This window comes from Micropterus salmoides, unplaced genomic scaffold (assembly GCF_014851395.1).
Source record: "Micropterus salmoides isolate LMB-PRFRI ecotype aquatic unplaced genomic scaffold, ASM1485139v1 Ms_hic_scaffold_17, whole genome shotgun sequence".
In the NCBI taxonomy this organism is placed as follows: domain Eukaryota; kingdom Metazoa; phylum Chordata; class Actinopteri; order Centrarchiformes; family Centrarchidae; genus Micropterus; species Micropterus salmoides.
Genome location: NW_024040817.1, coordinates 10,355,215 through 10,370,929, shown reverse-complemented (window position 1 = coordinate 10,370,929; position 15,715 = coordinate 10,355,215). Strand labels below are relative to the sequence as shown.

Below are 15,715 nucleotides of genomic sequence, written 5' to 3'. Positions count from 1 at the left end.
AGCCTGAATACTACCTTCAAATGTATATTGCAACTGCAAAGCTGTCTGCTTCTTTCTGAGATCGCTTTTTCCAACTAATTTGACAATATTTCTCCGGGGAGTGCAGTAATAGACAGTGGCAGCACCGACAGTTTGTCAGACTTAGCAACAATGACGTGATGTGATACATTTTGAAACTTTATAAACAGTCCTAAAATTATGGTTTGTTTCCCACAGGTCATCACAACTTGACTTACATACTTGATAATGATTTTGGAAGGTAAATTATTGTATAATGTATATTGTGTATAATGACTTCATACTAAGAAATATCTTTAACCACTGGCTTTATTCAACATTTGAAAGTGCAGTTAGAAAAAAAAAATGCATTGGAAAATGCATTGATATAAGCTGGAAGCTCCTGTAGATTTGACTCTTGGTGATAAATTTTTTCAACAGCTGTATTCATTTATGAACAACTACAATATTAGTCATTCCTTTCTTTAAAATCAGGAGTTTAGCAGACAAGAAACTGTTCCGGGTTTCAGCTTCGGGCAAGCTCTCCATGTTTCAGACCTTTGCAGGTACGTTAGACAGAAAGACATTTGCCCACAATAAAATTAGTATTTATAAATGTTCTCTCTGTAGTTTTTGTTCTTATTACATTTAATTGTTTGTCATTGTCTTTTGTTCAGAGGTGACAGGAGTCTCCCCATCCAGGGGAAGCATCATGGGTGGAACCCTGTTGACTGTCCAAGGGCGCTTCTTTGATGAAACCGATCACCCAGCACGTGTTCTCGTTGGAGGTAATCACCACCACCAGACTGGAAACTTAGGCCTATGCTTCCCAGCTATAGTCAGTTTCTAATGCCATGACAACAGTGAAAAGAGGTTAGCTTGAGAATGTGGTGCGTCTCCACAAAACAAAACTCTAGTAAGCCCTGTCAGTCAATGGTGATAATCCTAATCAACACAAGAGAATGTGAGCATATTTTAAGACACAACAAACAACAGAACATCATAGAGAGATCGTACAGTAGAGGAAAGACTTTTCCAAAGGCTTTGTAATGCAGCAGACCATGACAAAACAAGCTGGTCCTGTCATTCATTAGACTTCAAGAGTCGTTTAACATGCTTTTGACTTTAAGTTGCAATACATGTTTTTTTTTGTTTTTTGTTTTTTATTATGGTGCATAGGCCTAGCAATAAACATAGTAAGAAGTAAAGTAAAATAAAGTAATTACAAAATACTACAAAAAGATGAAAACAGGTAGCCTACTGTAAGTCATCACTGCAGTGCTGAGGATGAATTAGAGTTTAAGGGGGCTTTCACATCTGAAAGTCCGCACCATCTATACTGAAGGCTCGTTCAAATTCACAATTAAATGTCCTCGTTGTGCGAACGTTAAAAAACGTCGCTGACATGAAAGGAGGAGAAGACAGCAAGCAATCTTTCTGCACCTCTGTTTGAGGAGAGACCAAAGAGATGGGTGGCAGTTTGCTTCTATAGTGTCCCTCTCTTGGAAAGATGATCTGTCACGGGAGATTTATAATTGTGTCCTTATTTCAGTGCATTTCCCGTGCATTTGTTTGTTTCTGGTTTACACGTCAACCACCGAACTTCCTGTAAATAGTCTCAAAGTCCAAACCATAAAAAAAATGCTTTCACACCAGAAACGAACCGAACCATGGTTCAGTTCGATCCGGACCGAGACTACCTCTTTTCGTTGGACCAAATATCATCTGTTTGGTCTGGACTGTGGTCTGGGAGAGGTTTCACACCTGTATTTTTGGTTCGGACCAAACTGAAGAGTCAGAAAGTCCGGACGAAGTGAGGTAGGTGTGAAAGCCCCCTAAGAGTCTGATGACTTGGGAGGAAAAGCTGCTCTGCAGTCTGGTGGTGTGGCAGCAGAAACTTCTATATCTCTTCCCAGGAGTCAGCAGTGTGGACAGGCAGTGGTTGGGGTGGGTACTGTCCTTAGTATCTTTGATGATGATGATGATCTTAGATCGATTGATTTGGTTAAACAGAAATTAAAATAAACTGTCCACAAAAGTACACATAGTCCAAGTATTCATATAGTTGATCTTTTATTATATAAACTTTTTAAAAACTTTTGTTAAACATTATTTGTGTAACACCTTTCATAACAGAAATTGCAGCTCAAAGCGCTTCTAGGGTGGTGACCTGGATAAGACACGTGCCTTTGGTGTGAGAGATCTGGGTTCAATTCCCCGCTGTGACCCATCTGACCCCCCTGAGCAAGACACCCCTAGTTGCTCCAGAGGCGTGTGACCTCTGACATGTATAGCATTTATAAGTTGCTTTGGATAAAACCGTCAGCTAAATTAATAAATAAATGTAAATGCTTCATGAGGAAACAAACAAAATCAATCATGCAAATTTTAAAAACACAGAGAGAAATGGGAAAAAATCACGCTAACTAGCCAGTCTAAAACTGATGATACACAGAGCAACTTTTAGAACTATCGTGCAGGCCAACGTTGCCGTCAAAAGTAATGGGTAAAGATTACTACCGTAATCTCCTTTCCCCACTACTCTGCCACCTGCCCCGCACCGCCGCTATCTGTTCAAAACATAGTCGGACTTGCCACTAGTAAGACTGCCCAGCAACATTGCTCAAAAAGTTGCCCTGTGTATTATCAGCTTAAGATCACCTTTTTAATCTCTGGATTTTTCTGCAACTTTGCTTCAATAGTCTTCTTCTGTAAAAATGTCAAATTATGCAACTTTTTATAATTTTTCTCAAAAACATTCGACCCAAAACTTTGGCAGGATCATCTATGGACTTCACTAATTTAAAGTTATTAAAAGAATTTTGATACGTCAATCCTTTTTTCTTTTTTTTCATAAATGTTTACTTTTGTGTCTTTACGTACAATTTTACATAAATATTCGTAAATCAAAGTGGGCTTGAGCTATTGTAACCAAACTTAAAGCATCTGTTCAGATCCTCGGTCCAAGCTTTTCTCAACAGTCCGGAGATATTCTTCCACTAGGGGGCGCCACACATGGGGAAAGTTTATACCTCATAATTCGTACAAAATTTGGTTTATATGATCTAGGATTGCTACTCAATTGATGCATAAAATTTGGTAATTATTGTTTAAAGTGGATGTGGCTTATTACAACAAATGTAAATTTATCGACATATCTCATTCCAAACTTCAAAAAATCATCATCATCATCATCATACATCCTGGAGAACTGAATTTCAGTCAGCTCATCTACTGATGTGTGACAAAACTTTGCCTCACTAAAACCTATGGTCAAATCAGAAGTGTGTCACTCTATATTTTTCAGAATATGCTAAATCAATTAACTTCTATATCTCCACAAGTCTTTCAAGTCATTCAAATACACAAGTCATTCAAATGCTATAAAAATTAACAGACATTCTTTAGATGGCAGATATGAAAGTCCGCAGTGTTATTCAATATCTTGCTGTAATTTGTACAGTATTCCTGTTCTACTTAGACCCTGTGAAAACATCTGATTATTTTTCTCTGCTAAAAAGTGTTTGTGCAGCAAAAACCCTAAAACATGGAAACACAAAAATTGGCAGGTGGGTTGCAAATTTCACCCACTGCTCAGGCCCATAAAATCACACTCATTGACCCCAAGGTGATGTTGTAATAATCAAGTTTGGGTTTCTTCAATTACCAGAATAAAGGCTTGACTTCAAGTCCAAATTATTTCATCACTTTAATCTGTCCTCTGCATCTGGGCTTCCTCTCTGAAAATGTCAAATGTTGCAATTTTCGTGACCACCTTGGATCCAGGTCATTGCCGAGATTGCAGATTTTAAATCACTCCATTTTCAACACTTCTTCATAAGTCATATAAAGTTCAGGCATACAAAGTTTCAGCATAGTTAGCTGACAAGGAGGTGAGCAAGTAATGAGTACATTTTCACTTTGCAGTTAACTATTCCTTCACATGGAGCCTGTGCTGTTTTGCTTTTGTGTTATTGTGAGCTTGAATAGGACCTTAACTCACTTGACACTTGATTTGTTCTCAGGTCTACCTTGTGAAATCCAAAGTGTGTCTGATGACAGAATTATGTGCAGGACTGCCATGCAGGAGATGAACAACAACATGACTGGCTACCCCGGTGAGAACACACCTCCTCCTTCTTCTTTTTAGAAGTTCAGTGGCCTTGCGCAGATTCACCAACTGGTATATATTTATTTTATTTTAAGTCCATTCTTGGTCTGCTCCCCTCTTACCTTTTGGGGTATATCTCACCTAAAACTAGTAACTAATGTTTACACTCAAATCACACCCCTTTTACTGTCTGTCCTTAAGGTTCGCTCTGAAATGGGCAAACAGGCTTTCATGTCCTCCCCCTGCAACCACTTGCAGACAGTTTTGCATCCAGATGGGCTGATTCCAATTATTTAGAAAAGGGTTTGGAGGCTAATTCAGGTGGAACTATTTGCTTCTTTAGCTGGATCCGTGTCCTTTTGTCTTATTTTTTTTTGTGTTTTGTTTTATGTGTTGAAACGTCAGATGGCACGTTGATCGCTGGAAGAATTTAAAGCATGCTTGTCAACAAACCTGTTGACAGAAGATGATAATCAAATTTCATCACTTGTTACAGTTCATAAAGACTCTCATGTGTTGTGTACTGCAACAAGATCATCTGTTCAGATTGTGACAAAGCACATATTTTTGATCATACATCACCTCTCACAGAACTGACGTCAACAGTAGAAACAGACATCGTTTGTTCTTCTACATCATACAAAATAACAATTATTAAAATAAAATAAAAATATTTATAAGAAAAGCAGCAAGTTACAGTACAGTACAGTACAGTACAGATGAGCAACTGGAACCAATGAATGTTTTTAGTATTTTTGATCTAAAAAAATAGAAAGGGAGAGATGATCATAGTTGCTGTTTAATTTTCTTGTGGTCAACTTATTTTTTAGTCAACTAATAGTTTCAGCTCTAATTTTTATACACCATCATTTATTTGCAAACCCAGGTGGAAGAGGCTTGAAGATGGAGGTGTGGAACAACACAAATCCACGTTACCTGACTGACATTCGCAGTTACAAAACCAGCACAAATGGATACTGGACACAGTGGATTGACTCCATGCCTCAAGTCTTTGCTGTTCCATTTAATTATTTCAGCTCACGATACAGAGGCTTCTTTGTTCCTCCAGCCAGCACCAACTACACTATTTACCTTCAATGTGACGACCGATGTGATCTATACCTTAGCAACTCCAGTCGCCCAGAAGATATGGTATGAACAGACAGTGAAGTTCAGAAATAATCACACCCACTGTTATCATCTGAGTGTACTAAACCAAAATAAAGCATGCAAAGTTTCACTTGAAATATTTAAAGATAACCTAAGAAACTTAGATGTTGTAGGCCTGTGTATTATTTTATTTATTGTTTGTTTCAAAACCTCCACTTCAGGTTAAAGTTGCATACCAGCCATATTATGTCTCAGATTACAAGCAACTGGAATCACAAAAGTCTAAAGTTCTGGCTCTAGAGAAAGGAAAACCGTAAGTACATGAATCTAGTTAGCTCTTAAAAACTAGAAATAATTAATTCATAGTGCTCATGTTCATTGTAGTCGTGAAGCTAGTTTCCTTTTAAAATAATTTTAAAACAATGTTTTTTTCTACAGATACTACTTGGAAATTCTGCATCAACAATATGGTGGTCAAGCTACTGTCAACCTTGCCTTGTTTCAAGAGGAGAGTCCCTTTACAGAAGACCAGACAAACGATGCTGTAAATGAGGTTCAAAATATCGTGGCTGAATATGATGTGTTCGATGAGGAACAAGTAAGCAGAGATGTGAACTCTTGTGCTGTAAATTGTAGAAAGTTTGTTACAGAATGGTAACAGAACTGGTAGAGTTTTGGAATGTAAAACTGAGGCACAAACATGCTCTATTTTGGACTATTTTACTGCTCCAGGATGTTTCCCACTGAAGTGGCTGTGAGCAGCACTTTATAGTAATGTTAATGATGATAATAATAATAAGAGATATCATTGTAGCAAAGGGTGTTGAGCAGGAACAAGAGGGCAGCAGCGACACGTAACCACAGATCCAAACTCCACAGCTCCAGAGCCAAAAAAACTTGCAGGAAATTATAGGAGGAGAGAGGAACAAGACTACGGGAAAGGGAAGTAGTTGAGGTAGTAACATGCATTAATGGGATAAAGTTGCATACAGAAGGAGAGAGACAGGAGGAGAGAGGAGCTCAGTGCATCATGTGAAGTCCTCTGGCAGTCTAGGCCTATAGCAGCATAACTAAGGGATGGTTCAGGACTCACCTGAGCCAGCCCTAACTATAAGCTTTATCAAAGAGGAAAGTCTTAAGCCTACTCTTAAATGTGGAGATGGTGTCTGCCTCCTGAACCCAAACTGGAACCTGGTTCCACAGGAGAGGAGCTTTGTAGTTCCATTTTTTGGATGTAGAGATGTGTGTAGTCACAGCCATAGACTGTATAATAAAAGGTCACAACATACAGCCACACCGTACTGCATTTAAAGCATGTTTTTAAGCAAAGGATGCAGCTTTTCTTTGGTGGAAAAGTATGTTTTCTTGCTGTTAGAATAAAATAATTTTTGCTAACACTAATGTTCTCTTCACCTTCTGTTTAACTCAGATCTGTTCTCCAGGGTTTGTCAAAAGTCATTTGAGAGAATGTAAATCACCAAATGACGTAGAAGTCAATGTAGCGGGTTGAGGGAAGATGTTGGTTCAGTGCCCACCTCTTTTTTGCTTCTGTACCTCACCATTCCTTATTGTCACTGTTATCCAGGTGGTAACCTTTGAATCCTGGCCCAATAATATCACCGGGGTCAAAGAGGTCCAGACTGTTACTGTCAGCAGCAGCTGTGCCAGCAATATTTGTGGGAGCACCTTCAGCCTGGGCTACGGAGACGCAACAACAGGTGATGTCTTTAACACTGGACATTTGTATGCATATGTATCTTGCACATTCATTTCCCAAAAGTGCATATAAGTTTAGTAGCCACAAAAGAAAATTTAAATCCCTAAACCTAAACTCTAATCTAAAGGAGCATAGAGGCTCAGATGCATCTTTATTATTCTTCAATTTATGTGGTGTATTTGTATCGTGTACATTCATTATCTTAATATGCCATGACTTTATGCATTTTAGCCACAAAAAACTAAACCTCTTGATCTGATCTAATGTAACTACAGTTTATCATATACCAGCTTTGTCTTTTTCTTCTCTAGGACCGATCTCTGTTAGTGCCTCAGCAGATGAGGTGGGCGCAGCCTTGAACAACCTCTGGTCCATCAAACCTGACACAGTCCAGGTCACCAAACAAGGCGACAGTCAAGTGTCTCTCTACACCGTCACATTCAATTCTGACAGAGGTATGAGGAGACAGAAACATTGGGTTCTGTTGAGTTTGTGAAGAGTGTGATTGTTACACTTCATTCATGTGCAAACTGACTTCAAAACCTAAAATGAAAGTCCTGCAGATTCAGCTGTAATATCTGTTCATTATATTTATTTTAGCAGCCAAGTGCAAACAATTAATTGTTCATCTTTCTTTTTTTGACTGCAGGGGATTTCAAACCTCTGCACTATGAGGTTTTTGGCCCAGACACCAATGTTTCTGTTGCAGAGGTTACAAAGGGGAGAAGCAACATGAAGACTTTCACCCTGCTCTGGGGAGGAGTCCCAACAAAGCCCATCGCTTTCAATGCAAATGAGTCAGAGGTCTGTTGTGTAAAAAAAAAGAAAAATGCTGGAAGTCTCTCTTTCTCTCTCAGATTCAGAATCTACAAGCCTTTTTATTCTCGACTCAGTGTAATTGTGATGATATCTGAAAGGCTTAATTTGCAAAGGTGTTACATTTGCAAATGTGTTACATGCAAACTTTACAGTTTCATAAACAAGTGTTGAGATCATGTTTAATTTCACTTCATTTCTTAAAGTTAGAGTTTAAAATTTATCTCGTTTTGAAGAAATTGCCTGTGTGGCAGCCTGTGCTGTGTAGAAACAATACTAACATTCAGTCTGTGTGATTGTGAACAGGTTCAGTTGGCTGTGGAGGACATGATGAAAGCCGAGTGTCCCAGTGAGATCCTGACCACTGAAGGGACTGATGTGAAATACTTCAAGAACTTTGAAAATGACAACTCTCAGGTCAGTGGGGGAAAAAAAACGACAGATTTTTTTTTCTGGAGTTCAGAAAATAATAAATTATAGCCGTAGTAGTGAGTAATAAAACAGACTTATTTGTATAAATGTGACGAGCACTTGTATGTTAAGATTACACCTTGAAATACCAACAAATCCTTGGAGAGCAACAGATTTTTCTAATCTCTTTCTGATCTTCTTGCACTCACCAGTTCATAGGGACTCCAGTGAAAAACTCTGCTTTCTGTGGCCTGTGGTCGCTGAAGAATGCTGAGGTTCTTTTCAAGGACAGTTACACCAAAGAGACTGGTGGCTCCTACGGACCAGTTTCATTGGACAAGCATCCTACGGTAAAACCCACAGTTGCTTTATTAATTGTTGTTAAATTTGGCACAGAATGTACCTCTACTTTAAATGGATGAATGGATGCATCAAGAAAATAGTTTGCAAGTGTACAAAGATATGGTGGTTTGGACTTGTATGTCTTTGCTCCTAATGTCTATAAAAGGTTATGAAATGGTGACTTTCTCTTCATTTTTCATCATAAAACATTTTAAACCTTTCCCATTTCTCTCCTTGCAGCTTTGCTTTGCACACAAGGGAATATTGAAGGATGAAGTAGGAATGAAATTCACTTACCTCAACAGCCAAGGCCTAACCATGACAGCGACCACAAAGATCAACACCCTGTTCAATAAGGGCCAAACGTCAGTTATTTTAATTTGTCATTACATGATGCAAATGTCTCATCAAAATTGCAGAATATAAATGTGATTATTTCCTGGTAGATGGAGTTACAAATGCATGGACCTGCAGAGCTCCCTGCAGACACAATACATTGGAAACAAATACAATCTGCTGGAGTTTTACCTCTATAAAGACGCCTCTGGTGCAGATTTCTATGTGGATGCCATATACATCGGAAAGAGCCCCACCACAATTAATGAAAATGGTACGCAACTGGATAATAGTTTTGATTTTAGAGAGCTGTTGTTCTGTTGTTCAGAAGTGCAATTGATTATGTATAAATTATTTTTTCTATTGACGCAGTCAGTTTATTTTGGCCTGTGCATTGTTTTCTCACAGCCATTCCCCTAATGAGGAGGCCTCCACCTTTTGAGAGCTCTGGTGATTCCTTTGAGTGGATCACTGTCAACAAGGACACATCATCTGCTGCACAGATCAGCTACAAGATCAAAGCCAGACCAGTAGAATGTGCATTTGGGTTCCCACTGCTAGGAGTTGGCTTTCTACAGGTAAATAAATAATTAAATTGACATTGATACGTATTTTTTACCTGCATATTCCATATCTGGCCAGCAGTGTAGACTGTAGGAAAACACTGTATGTTAAGTTAAGGTTCATTTTATTATTTAGAGTAGACACAAATTTGGGCAAAGGGTTTCAGCCTAGGGTGAAGTTGAAGTGAAATAAGCAAGTGACTCTATGAGAAGCTGCCTAGGCCAAAATCAAATACTTGCTTGCACATACATACAGACATAGATACTGTCATGGAAATACATACATACTCGCTTGTACATACTTACATACTGTCATTTGTAAGTATGTATGTATCCGCAAGGTGAGTATTTATGCATGCGCAAGGTTATTATGTATATATGCGCGTGTTTAAGTATGTATGTATGCACGAAGTGAGTATGTATATATGTGCGAAGTGAGTATGTATGTATGCGCAAGGTAAAGTATGTATATATACGCAAACTGAGTATGTATATATGTGCGAGGTCAGTATGTGTGTGTGTGCGAGTTAAAGTATGAATATACGCTCGAGGGGTGGGAGGGTGGGATCCATAGTACAGTGGTTTCCACTCACTGCATCTGTCAATGCAGCAGTTCTGGGGATTATGGGGACATGATAACATTCTTTTAATTTTGGGGGGGGATAAAAGTGACATATCACTAAATGTACATGCTTCCATGATGAAGTGATAGATGTAGATGATTATTCATTATCTATTCATTATCAATGTTGTTCAGTGTCTTTATACTTTTAGATGATTGTAACCTAAGCTGTACCCTTATATGGAGATCTAACGATATTAACAGGTCATGCTGTCTGTCAGCCTCTCAGCCCCAAAGGAGCTGCTGCTGAGTTTGTTAACCCTGAGAAGAGGGAAATACATCATCTTCTGTTCTAGAAAGAGCAACGTTAACTCCTGTGACAGCCCACTGTAGTGAGGGAGGAGAATCTACCAATCACAGACTGGGAGCTGATCAAATAAAACCTTCAGCTAAATCAGTAAATGCCAATGTAATGTGTTGAAAGCAAAACAAGTGAAGGTTTATTACTGGTGAATTACCTTTGTATACTTGTGTGGTTGAGTGGTGCATTTGCTGAAGAATTACCTTTTGTACAGTAGGTTCCTGGTTCAAATCCTAGGCATATTTTAACAAAACTCCCTTCACCACCATGCATCATGGGAATTCTGAGGGACGGACTTAGTCTGCCATATATCACCCCGCACTCACACGGGCGACATGTGCGTCGCGGTTTAGTTCCGTCCTGAACTTCCACTGGAACCTGAAGTGTTTCAGCAGCTGAGCGTGCAGCCGGCCTCACATTAATGATTTGTTTTTAATATGTCCGTTTTGTGCTTCTAATACTTCTTCACAGCTCTATATATCTATTTGTTCCGTCGTTTGTTTTTGTTTATTGTTGATATACGATCAGGGGTCTGCACAAGGTATTTCATTTTAAAAATGGCTGCATATTCTCTCCAGAGGAGCTGGACACTTCTGGTGTGTGCACAAGCATTGACTAGAATGGCTGCGATCAGCTCCGGCAGCCACAACGCAGACGGACTCAGTGGACTTTCGGAGTGAGTCCGGAGTCATGTAATCTTGGTATAAATCACTTTGTAGCAGGTGGACCCAGTGATGAAGCTCCACCCCCACTGTGCTGAGAGTCTAGCTCCGCCCCTGCTCCACATGCTGTAATCATTTGCCTACTGATTACAGTGGAAGCTGTGACCAGATACTGAATAAGGACTGGCATGCATGAAGAAGTGTGACTGCAGGCTGTAGTGCCTTTTTTAACATTTGATGCAATTAAATCTCACAATTAATCTGACATTAATCCAGCATTACCTATTTCTGTAGCATTTTTAATCATTCTAAAACAACTTGTTGCCTCTGCGTTTTAATTTTTTGTCTAGATTCGACTTTCCTATAAAAATTAAAGCTAAAAAATGACATGTAAGGACCAGTACACTAGCATAATATGTATAGCCTAAGATAGTTTGCGAAAGAATCAGGTACATGGACCTTAATACAAATACACAAAACACAATAGGAAAATACTTACAAAACCACTCAAAACACAAACAATGACTCTATAAAATTACTATTAACAGTCAATGACAAACATTTAAAAAAAAGAAGCACATTCAACATGGACTGACAATCCCCTTTACAATCCAATTTTTTATTGGGTTAGAGAGCCCGTATTAATCCTCTTAATTCTCTAGACATACAGTATGGTGATGTTAAAGGAGACACAACCTTTCGTTCTTCTTCTGATCTTTTAAATGCTCCTCATGTATTTCCCAGATGTCCAACAACAGCGAGGACACAGCTGAGTTTAGGGAGGGAGCAGCCACCGTCACCATCATTCGCCCTCACAGAGCCACCCCTCCTCTGAATGGCACCTTTAACGTGGAGATTTATGGAAGTCGAGCTGAGGGTAGGTCAGAAGAGGGTGTTGTGTTTGCATTGTAACAACTCTTAACTGTGTAAAACTTGTATGGATTTCTGCTTATGATCTCCTGCTCCCAATGAAAGAGTATTCCCCTATTTAGAGTTTGTCTTTATGATATTACCATACTGACATCTTGTTTTACCAGATTCTCTGCAAAGAGCCAGAAATATCATCCCGTATGTCTCCATGTAGCACTATGCATGTTACGTACAGTATATATAACAGTTGCTTTTGCAGAGAGGTGTCTAACACAACCAGTGCTTGTTCTCAGGTCTGTCGGTGGACATTAGCGCAGCGGACCTGAAGTATGCTCTGGAGGGAATCTCAGGGATGGGTGAGGTCAGCGTTACAAAGCAGGGAAGCTGCAGACGCCCTGAATGGATGGTTAAGTGGCTCACAAAACCTGGAGACCAGCCTCTGCTCACGGTCAGATGCCACTTCTTATTTCATCATTATTTAATAGATTAATTTAGTTAAAAGTGGTGAATTACCCCAAAACAATTATTTTTATTAATCATCAAGAGTTTATTAGCAGCAGTCATGATGGTAATAATATGGCGTAAAAATTAATCAGATATGTGTTTACATATAAATATACTACTGTATGTTCTTGACACTTTCTATACCAACTTATACTAACAACACGAGACACTAGGACGATCTTCACCTTCCTCTCCAGACACGGCCATTGTTTCCTTGATTCCTTTGAAATAATTTAAAAATGTTATGATTTCTAATTCAATTTGGCATTGTCTATTGTTGTCAGCTGTTTGGCGCTGCATTGCTCTGTTTATTTTTTGTGTCTCTAATATCACCTTGTTCAATTTATATTTAAATTTAGTTTGTTTTTTAAATTACCGTTTTGATTCTTAATTTTGGGTCACTTCATTTGTCTGCTTCAATGATATTTGTGCAAGTCAACAATAAAACTAAACCATTAGTAACATGCATATAGAAACCAGAAGCTTGAATCCTGATTATGATTTATTCTCATTACAGGTTACCAACTTGTCAGTTGTTGGTGAAAACGCAGTTGTTTCAGCCAGGGAGATTACAAAGGGAGGGCTGTTGATGCGAAGCCTGACAGGGGATTTTTTCCGTGTTTGGGAAACCAAACCACAGGTACAATTGTCTGGTATTGGGTTTCACCATAATTTGTCTGTCAAATGTCTGCTTTGGTCACTTCTAATTACTTTGTACTTTGTATGTTTGCTTACTATAAATCCTGTAGAGCAAGTCCTATTTGTGTTTGTAGCTTTGCATAAAGGAGCTGTATTCGTGCCTCCAGGCAGGATGTGATTCTTATGTTTGCATGTTATTAAATAACTGCTTTGCATTGAAGTGAAAGACAACTACAGCCCTCTATAATGCCGTTGCTATGACTGTTGTAGCTAGAGCTTCGTTTTGGTGATTAGTCCAACCCAGTCATTTTTATTCTGTGAAACCTAACCTAAACTTGACATTAGTTGTTTTGTGATGCTGTTTGCAGGTGGAGGTTTACATCAATGGCATCCCTTCAAAATGTTCTGGTGACTGTGGGTTTGAATGGTCTGCGGACATGACTCCAGTTGTGACTGGAATCAGCCCATCTCAAGGTGTCGTTGATTTTTAAGGAGTAATATACTGTATATAACCAACCTGTCTGAACTGAATCACTGACAAAAGATTTAATGGATTGCCAGCTCTTTTAGAAAAACGTATTATTACTTCAGGTTTATTGTACATATGCTAGATGCCGGTAGTTATGGTGATAAATGATCTATCTATAATTTAATATCTGACATTTTAAGGATCTAACGGTCTGGGGACTCTTTTGACTGTGACTGGGACTGGCTTCAGTGGTGAAAATGCCTCCATTATTGTGGGAAATGCGAGCTGTCTTGTTGAGCAGATCACAGGTTAGTGAAATAAGTGAATAAGATATTTAGTTTTTCATTGAGTGGAAGGAGATTAACCAGATTTTGTACTTCAGCTATCACTCAGGTGTGCAGGCTGGGTAGCAACAGTGCTGGTACCTACCCTGTGTTGGTCAGCTTCCCATCTCTGGGTAATACACGCTACGCAGGCGACAGTATGCTCAACTTCACCTACCAGCTCATTGTTTCCTCTTTCACACCGCTCTCTGGAAGTGTGGCAGGTGAGATATACTCAAAAAATCAGCTGCTCTGAACTAAGAACCCCAGTCTGTGTTGTTATTTCTCTCAAAATCAAAAGCACAATTACTGTCCTGTGATTTGGTGCAATGGGAACCTTAAAACACACAGGCCTCCAGTTGGGGCAAATTGTGAGTCTCATTCATTTTATCAGAAAATATAACCATTTTCTTGTTTTATTTTTTCTTAGGAGGCACACTGCTGACAGTGAGAGGCTTCGGCTTCAACCAGAATACCACAGTGACTGTTGGCAGTGAGGAGTGCACAGTGGTTCTTGCCAGTGACACTGAGCTGAAATGCAGAACGCCAGCAGTAAGTGTGCAGACTGCAGACTACTGTTTTTTATGGATGTTGTTTTTTATGTCAACAAAATTGCTAAAACAATACATTGTTAATTATACTTGTAACTCACAATTTTGATGTTGAAAGTATTTAGTAAATTGCATTTTGCTTGGTTGCTTTAAAGTGAGCCAACGTACAGAGTGTTGCTGTGGCCACGAGTGGTGGTACATGGTATGTAAAATGTTGTGTTAAAAGGTCAAAGAAGTCGTCAAGTCAGCAAACTGACTCAGTAATGTCAGTTATGCATAAACACCTGATCTTTGCTAACATTAAGTCACCATAAGCAATCTGCCAAAGCAAACCAAGCAAAAGGCCCTTTCAAACAAAATCCGACACCAGCACCACTGTGCTGAGAAAACCCATTATTTCCAATATCTTGCACTGCGTTACGGCATCAAGCAAAGCCACTGATGTAGCAAAGTGCTTGATGTAGCTGTGCCATAGTGCTAGCCCAGTGTCGAGTGCAGCGTTATGTCAGAAAGGGCCTTAAAGCTGTTGCAACAAAACATGTTTAATGAATATCAATTAAAGTTTTAGATTTTTCATTGTTGTACCAAATGTAATTGACTAATAGTTTTTGCCCCTTTTTCCTGGCACTAGTCACTTGTTTGATCTATTTGTCTGATTTGTTAATAAATAAATACTTGTATTACTTAATTCAGGGAATTGCAGGACCACAGACCGTCACACTGATAGTGGGAAACATGAGTCAAACAGCCAACGGCTCCTTCACCTATGACATTAACCTTACACCGCAGATCTCAGGCCTGAGTCCCCTCACTACCACTGTGATTGGTGAGTTGAGAGTAAAATTGGGTTCATTGCATTTGGAAAAATATAAAACATTACTGAGAAGGATAATCTCAGAAGAGTGCTTGGATTATGTTCTTTGGTATGGCTAAATGAAAGATTTAATGGGGAAAATGGGTTTTGTTCTTAACGGTCAATAGAAATCTTATCAGTCCAATGATACACACAGACACAATTTATATCGTATGCTTGTCCTTGTATTTTTCATGTACGAGGAATTTTCTTTGGTGATTATTAGTTCTATGAACTAATGAACTATATCATTTGAAACTATACAATGTTTTGTGTTTTTGTTTACATTACCCTGCCATTTCCTATGTAATAAAACCAGATAAACTGAATGATGTTCTAATTTGGGCTTTTCTGTTCAGAGATGGTATGTCACCAGGAGCTTAAAGGAGTGTGTGGAAACCTTTTGTTATCGTCAAGTAATGTTGACTCGCAGGTTTTTTTCTGTTGCTTAACGTGGAAATCTGAATTGAAAAGACTAACATGTCATCACATACAGTTGCAGTGAACAATACAGCAGC

General features: G+C 38.9%; 1 protein-coding gene across 1 annotated transcript in view; it reads left to right on the top strand.

Annotated features, from left to right (window-relative positions):
• pkhd1l1.1 (PKHD1 like 1, tandem duplicate 1) overlaps positions 1-15,715 on the top strand; it is a 62,339-nt gene that overhangs the window by 5,735 nt on the left and 40,889 nt on the right. Inside the window, exons 10-32 of the mRNA XM_038724579.1 lie at positions 217-259; positions 493-563; positions 675-785; positions 4,023-4,115; positions 4,995-5,260; positions 5,440-5,531; positions 5,657-5,816; positions 6,804-6,936; positions 7,247-7,390; positions 7,585-7,739; positions 8,058-8,168; positions 8,375-8,512; positions 8,745-8,869; positions 8,951-9,114; positions 9,249-9,418; positions 11,733-11,865; positions 12,152-12,306; positions 12,880-13,002; positions 13,370-13,475; positions 13,671-13,778; positions 13,853-14,017; positions 14,224-14,345; positions 15,038-15,170. Of these exons, the coding sequence (XP_038580507.1) occupies positions 217-259; positions 493-563; positions 675-785; positions 4,023-4,115; positions 4,995-5,260; positions 5,440-5,531; positions 5,657-5,816; positions 6,804-6,936; positions 7,247-7,390; positions 7,585-7,739; positions 8,058-8,168; positions 8,375-8,512; positions 8,745-8,869; positions 8,951-9,114; positions 9,249-9,418; positions 11,733-11,865; positions 12,152-12,306; positions 12,880-13,002; positions 13,370-13,475; positions 13,671-13,778; positions 13,853-14,017; positions 14,224-14,345; positions 15,038-15,170 (3,021 nt within the window). The remainder of the gene's footprint in view (positions 1-216; positions 260-492; positions 564-674; positions 786-4,022; positions 4,116-4,994; positions 5,261-5,439; positions 5,532-5,656; positions 5,817-6,803; positions 6,937-7,246; positions 7,391-7,584; positions 7,740-8,057; positions 8,169-8,374; positions 8,513-8,744; positions 8,870-8,950; positions 9,115-9,248; positions 9,419-11,732; positions 11,866-12,151; positions 12,307-12,879; positions 13,003-13,369; positions 13,476-13,670; positions 13,779-13,852; positions 14,018-14,223; positions 14,346-15,037; positions 15,171-15,715) is intronic.